This window comes from Cicer arietinum, chromosome 1 (genome assembly GCF_000331145.2).
Source record: "Cicer arietinum cultivar CDC Frontier isolate Library 1 chromosome 1, Cicar.CDCFrontier_v2.0, whole genome shotgun sequence".
Taxonomy (NCBI): Eukaryota; Viridiplantae; Streptophyta; class Magnoliopsida; order Fabales; family Fabaceae; genus Cicer; species Cicer arietinum.
This window is the reverse complement of record NC_021160.2, coordinates 45,484,627-45,491,633: the sequence shown is the minus strand read 5'-3', so window position 1 is coordinate 45,491,633 and position 7,007 is coordinate 45,484,627. Positions and strand designations below refer to the sequence as shown.

Genomic DNA, 7,007 nt, shown 5'->3' with positions numbered 1-7,007 from the left:
TTGCTCTATCTTATTCTTTGCGCTCTTTCCACCAATCATCACAAGAGGGGGAGAGAGAGAGAGAGAGAGAGAGAGAGAGAGAGAGAGATAATGTGTAAAATAAATAGGGGTATTTTTGTTATGAAATAATTGATATAATACACAAAGTAAAAGAAGTCCTATAAAAAGGGACAAATAAATCTAAAAAAATTATATTTAGAGACGGAGGGAGTAGTATTCAAGCTGAGCTACTCTGATAAGAAATCGATTATTTATCTGTGCAGTCACTTATTGAGAATTTTAATGCAATGTAGTCCAGCAGCAGCTATGCTTCTTTTGAAGATGTTTCTACGAGTGGAACCGTTGTTTTACGTGGCCATCAGGACGATTCTGATTCTCCACGGACTCCGAGGTCCCGACTGGGACTTCATGACAGAAATTCAAATGCTTCACTTGAAGATAGTGCTGCAAACCTAGCTGAGGTTCTATTCTTTTGTAATATAAGTTGTGATTTCACTAGTGAGTTGTTCTATGTGTGGCATGATGAGCCTTCCTCCCTCCCCCATTTCAGTGCAAGTTTTTTTTGTACTTGATTATTCAAAGAACATTTACCATTTTATATATTTGCCAGGTTACTAACACAATTTGGATTCCCCGCAATTAGAGATTTCATTCAATCACGCATTTGAGACATTGGTGACTGTTTGATCAAAATCGGACTGTCTAAAAAAATAAAGATTTAATTTTTTTTTTATAATTAAAATAATTGAGGTTGAATCGAAGGACCACCAATGTTCTGAATGCGTGATTGCGGGAATTCCTGACTGTTTGTTATTATTATGGGAGAGACATGTTTGTGATTACTTCTTGGTCAGATTGGTATTGCTTATTACAAACACATCCTTACCTCTTCGTCTGTCCAGGCAAAGGCTGCTATCCAAGGAGGGCTAAGAAAAGTGAATGCTCGGGAGAGACATTCCCGGGGAAAAATCAATAGCGATGTACAGGAAAGCAAGAAAGACCAAATGACCAGCAGCACTGATTCTTCCAGGTACTACTATACCAATGATGGTTAAAAAAATTCATTTAATGATATAAAGTCATGGATGTATATTATTAAGGAACTTTTTTTCTTCTTCAGATCATATCGTGAATACATTGATGCACAAAGAGGCATGTCAAGATCGCATTATGCCAGTGACGATGAAGAAAGTGCTAGAATAATATCATCGTCAGCGCCATTATCAGTTTTGCTTATTCCTTCATTAAAAGAGGTGAAAAAACGCATATATTTAATCCTTGTATTTCCAACAGTGTTAGGATCCCTTCAATAAATAAAACAGCATGTTAGGAAAAAAAGTATTATGTCTTCCACTCGTTCTAAATTAGATTGCAATGCCGAATAGAGCATCTTGCGCTGTGCCGGTGACTCCTTCAGATATTCTTAGGATATAGAGTAATAGCTATTAGAATCTTTTTTAATCTGTTATGGTTTTTGTTGTAGTATGTATGTGTCGGTAATGTAGGCCATTGCTCAAGTTTATGTTTGTTATATAGGCCATTGCTGATGATCCAGAAGGACAAATCGCGCGGGCAGTTATGAATTCTTTAATAAACATGGAAGGCACAAAGCCTAGATCCTCCGATGTTCTTGTCAGAAAATTGCTTCAGCGATTGGCGAGGTTTGCCTTCTATAATGTTTCATTACACAAACCAATTTAATGAAAATGAAAGTATATCTCTCATTTTCTTGTGTGTGTAGTTCAAAGGAAGATTCATTGAAGGACTTGCAAGGACTAGCCAGCCAACTATTCAGCAAGGCCAAGTCAACAGAAGAAACCCGAAATGCGGAGGCTGATAACAGAAGGAAACAACATAGCAAGGAACCTCATCCAAATAGCAACTTAAGCCCGCTTGCAAGATTTCTTCTATCAAGGTTCATGAAGTTACCATTTTTCCAGTGAATAATTTTACAATAATCTCTCTCATATGGTTTGGAATATGCTTGTGAATAATCTCTGATTCTTTGTTTCACAGATGGCAAGGCCAAACCTCGCGGGATCTAAACCAATCTTGAGCCAAGTGAGAAGTTACCATTTTGTGTGATTTTACTCTGTTGATGCATTTATTTTAATTAAATGTACATATATATCATTGTAAGAAATTGCTCTTCTAATTTCTATTAGTATTACTATTATTAATCAATTTGTTTTTCTTTTAATCTTTTTATTTCTCATAGTGAGTGGCAAGAGTGCTGTATCATTAAAAAAAATTCTCAGTAACATCCAAATTGTAACAGACCTCATTGATTAGTATTTTCCAATAGTTGTCTTTTTGGGTATTGGAGAATAAGTTAATGCATAAATTATCCCTTTCCGCCCATTATTTTTAGTTTAATGAGTTTTATTTATTTATTTAATGGATACATAATTAGGCTGCTGTATCTTTTGAATGAATTATTACAAGTTTCCATTGACTGAAATATCCCATTGGTTACTTTTAGTCCCTTCGGACTATTTTGAGCAAAAATATTGTCTTGTGAAATTTGTTTTCCAGTTTGGCATTGTTTATCATTTTTAACTATATAGTGTTATTCAACTTAACATAAAGTGTACATAATCCATAGTGAAGAAGTTTTCTATTTGAGAAACTCATCTTGTGAAAGAATCGTTTTCTTATAATTTGTATGAGAGAACTTGTTACACCGAAGGATATTTTGATATTAACAATAGTATTAAATAGTGAAATTAATTAGATTTTACTTAGTCATTATTTGTTTCCAAAAAATGTGAGACGTGTTGATTGCACGGAAAATAAGAGGCCAAACACAATTCCAATCATAGCACTAAATATTTTTCTTATAATATTCAAGTCTAGATGGAGTACTTTAGTTGACTATAAATAATATCGTATAAATTGGTTTAAGATGTGTTTAAATAATTTAAACAATGTACTAGCATAGCACTAATAAATTGTTATTTTATCATTAATTGATGCCTTCTGCCGAATGGTTGATTTACCATAGATTAAAACGAACATGAAAGATTCCTCGAGTGCCTGAAAAAAGTTGGAAAATATGCAGACAGAAAATTAATTATAAAATAATTGCATGCAATGCAATGCATACAAGCAAAGTACATGGAAATATGAAAATCTTGTTTGCAACATGAAACAATTCAAGGATTATTCATTTGCTATATAAATTGTGTAGCAGGAAACATCTACTGCTTCACTTAAAGGACTAGTTCACTCACTCAGACACTTGAGCAACATGATGCAAATAAACAGAAACCACGTTGTAAATCAATACAACAAGGAACATGTACATTCCCATATGATTTTGTAGGTTCACTAAACATAAGGAACATGTACTCTCTGTGTGCCAGGGCCAGCTACCATATCATCCCATAGCAAATCTGAAAGTAACATTGTTAATTCTCCAACCCTACCTGTAAATACATAGATAAATTGAATAAATAAAATTAACAACGTAGAAAAGAGATATACAAACATATAAGAACATTTTTCCAATTTAACCTAAGTGTACGGTTATTAGTATCTTACTATACATGCAAATGCAAATCATATCGTATCTTGATTCAATACAAAATTGAATCCAATTGACACTAATCTCTACTGTGTATCTATTTTAGACATAAATATCATCTTGAATCTCCATTTTTTTTTGTCAACTTTGAATAACTAAGTTAGACACTTTTTGTTTGTCACTTGATTTATGACTCGAATTTTTAATTATTGAGGTTCATATTTTAATTGGTAATATATCTAACAAATTCGATTCATGATTGGAAAATAGATCTTCCAATTCACGATTTAAATTGAATCTCGATTTGATAACCATGTCAATGTGAGTGTTCATGTACTTCAACGACGAGAAGAAAACATCAAAGGTTAAAGCTTCATGCCAAACAAGGACAAACAAACAAATAGATAGTTTTTGTCTCAAACTTACCATGATGAATTGGTTGATCATCCCACATGATGATAGGCAACACAGGAAGTGTGCTTCCTACATACATCATTTCAGCAGCACCTTTAGCTTCTTCCACAGTAAGATTTTTAGTTATCACACCTTTCAGAACACCTTGATCAACCAATTTTGGTGCCAGTTCAAGAAGCCTCTTAGCAGTACAACCATATAAAATATTATCAAAAAAAGGCATAACAAGTTCCTTCTCTTGAGTTACAAAAGCAACATTCACATTTGGACCTTCAGCTATATAACCATCCTCATCAATCCATATAGAAGCAAATGCTCCTTTCTCCTCAGCTTCCAATACAGAAAGTACATTAGGAAGATAGTTCACATTTTTCATTGTTGCAAATAAAGGTGCCTTCATCGGTACATTTGATGTAATCACTTTAACACCTTCTTTGCACTGAGAAAAATCTTGGTCAATGACTACTGCATAGAATGCAGATGTTGGACATCCTGATGATGATAGCAAGAAATCACCAGGACCTGCACTCAACCAGTATCTTAGAGTTCCTTTCTTGCATTTTGATACTGCAGTTAGTTGTATTAGAATGCTGCGAAGTGTTGATCGCGAAAAGGGTGAGGATATCTTTGCTTTTGAAGCTGATCTCAAGAAACGATCAAGGTGAACATCCAACTCATAGAGGTATCTTGATAGGACAAACAATATAAACACCAAGATGAGAGGAAAAATATGAATATTAATGAGTAAACACTCATTTGGATGCTCAAATATGTCAAGCGAAATCACTATACTTCATGAATGTGTCAAAATTACAAAAACATATATGAATATCTTATGCTAATCAGTTTGGTTCACAAATGTGTCTTTTACTGGTTAGTTTAGTTCTCGAATGTGTTTTTTGTTTGTCAATTCGATTCATGAAATTACAAACAGAAGACGCACTCAAGGATGTTTCTCAAGTTTCGATACATTCAGAGATATTATAATGAGACCGCTCGCATATTTAGGGACTAAAATAACTGTTTACTCTATTATTATTATTAATAGGAAAACCAATAATGATTTGTTACAAGAAAAACAAAAATGTTAGCATTACCCTTCTAAAATAATAGCAGTATCAAAGACACCGTGGCCTCTATGTACCATGTGATCATCTATGGGGATTACCATCATTGCTGGATCAAGTATGATACCTCCATATATACTAGAATACATTGCAGGGTATGGTTGTTTCTCCACTGAACTCCATGTTTGATGAAGTTTTTCTAGTAACTGAAGAATGCAAAGCCAATGAAAATTGCAAACTTTAGTTTATTGATTCTAGTAGTTAATTAAATCAAAGAACATAACAACTACAACAAGTCTTATCCAAACTATTTGGATAAACAACTTAATTAAACGTTTATAGCATATTCACTTATCATATCCATGAACACTTATCCATGAACTATTTCTATAACAAAAAGATAAAATAAATTCATATTGTTTGAATATAAGCTATAAACTATTTTCATTAGCTATCACAGAGAACTTATAGAATTAAGTTGAAATCAGATTATGCACATATCATAAGCTATTTCCATAAAATCTACTAAACAATCTAACAAATACTTATAGAAGTAGATAAACTCAAATAAACCGATCAGAACAAACTTTAAGTAGGGTCGACTACATGTACGAAACAATCCTATAAAGATGATACAAAAAAGTGAGGCTTAAAAATCTCACCTCAGATGATGAAGAGAACACATGAACTCTAAAATCACTATCAATTTCAATCTCTGGTAAACCACAAGAAAGAAAACAGATAAAATAAGAATATTATACATTCATCATCATTCAAGTTTCAACCAAAATATGAACTTGTAAAGAAAAACCAATAAAGTTTAAAAATTTCAATAGGATCACAAAAACTTAAAGCAACCCAACTCACCAGAGGACTTTGGAGAGGACACACTAGTCTCAGTTGGGTTTCCCATGAAGAAATGGAGAAAGTTAAAATCAGAAAAGTGTTTATGTATAAAAAAAAAACTCTGTATATTTAGTGCTGAGCTACAAAGCAAGATAAGGAATGGTGGTGGTGATTAATAGTATAATAATTAATAGCAGGAAGGAAAGGAACACAAGAACATGACAGATGAGGTTGTTTAAATTATTGTTTGTTTGTTTGTTTTAAAGACGGATTGAACTCTTTGCTGTGTCTGCTTTTAGATTTTGATGTTGTAATACATTTGGCAACCACTATCTCTCAATTGGAAGCTTACCACATTTTTTAGCCATTGTATATTTTAACATTATACCAATAGAAGCAAACAAATTGATATTATTGAGTTTGGATCCCTTGTTACACTTCTTCCACTTCCGTCTTCTCTCTCCGTTCTCACTATTTCTTTTAATTTTTTTTTATTTTTTTCATTAGATTGAAAGTTTATATAATATATATAAAATTTTACATAAATATAAAATTATTTGATATATTATTAAGATCTATGAAGATTAACAATATTTGATTAAAGTGAATAATATACTAATTTTAATATATCTCAATAACATATCAAATAACTTTAGAGTTGTGTACAATTTTACATACATATGTATAAGATATTAATTTTCCATCCAAATAAACAAATTGAAGAAAAGTAAGTAAAATTAAGAGAAAGAGAGAGGATTAAGAGAGATTGATAGAATTTTAGATCGAAAGAATCCAAATTTATTGTTATGTAATTAATAATTTTTTTTATAAAAAATAAAATAAAACTAATTTTTGAGGAAATTAATAGATTACAAAAATTAACTTTTAGAAGTACATTTCAATGAATTTCCAAAACTAGTTTTTGAAAAGTTATTTTAAGAAAATATTTAGGATCCAAAATATAGGTTTTAGAATTTATTGAATAATGTAAATACTTTAATTTATATATACTGTCATTGTCGTGTAATTTTTTATTTTATGAAATTTTAAATGGTATTTATCCTGTAATTCGTCTTATTTTATAGTTTTGAAGTAAATTTAATATGGTGGATGCTCATTCAAGAGTTTAAAATGTAGTAAATGTTTATCTAATT

General features: G+C 31.6%; 2 protein-coding genes across 7 annotated transcripts in view; one reads left to right on the top strand and one right to left on the bottom strand.

The window, feature by feature from the left end:
• LOC101499625 (uncharacterized) overlaps positions 1-2,370 on the top strand; it is a 16,631-nt gene extending 14,261 nt beyond the window's left edge. For 5 of the 6 annotated variants that reach the window (XM_073365215.1, XM_004488684.3, XM_073365220.1 and 2 more), the window contains exons 17-22: positions 294-461; positions 903-1,030; positions 1,121-1,253; positions 1,537-1,661; positions 1,742-1,915; positions 2,017-2,370. In XM_073365215.1, the coding sequence (XP_073221316.1) occupies positions 294-461; positions 903-1,030; positions 1,121-1,253; positions 1,537-1,661; positions 1,742-1,915; positions 2,017-2,056 (768 nt within the window). In that variant the 3' untranslated portion in view covers positions 2,057-2,370. The remainder of the gene's footprint in view (positions 1-293; positions 462-902; positions 1,031-1,120; positions 1,254-1,536; positions 1,662-1,741; positions 1,916-2,016) is intronic. The other variant, XM_073365228.1, reaches the window with a different exon arrangement.
• A 686-nt stretch (positions 2,371-3,056) lies between these two features.
• Positions 3,057-6,226, bottom strand: LOC101500588 (D-amino-acid transaminase, chloroplastic-like). Its single transcript, XM_004488688.3, has 5 exons — positions 5,875-6,226; positions 5,670-5,722; positions 5,038-5,213; positions 3,953-4,626; positions 3,057-3,428 (listed from the first exon to the last, which is right to left on the bottom strand). Exons 1-5 carry the CDS (start codon positions 5,918-5,920, stop codon positions 3,331-3,333), a joined length of 1,047 nt encoding a protein of 348 aa, XP_004488745.1. The 5' UTR covers positions 5,921-6,226; the 3' UTR covers positions 3,057-3,330.
• Positions 6,227-7,007: the final 781 nt, after the last annotated feature.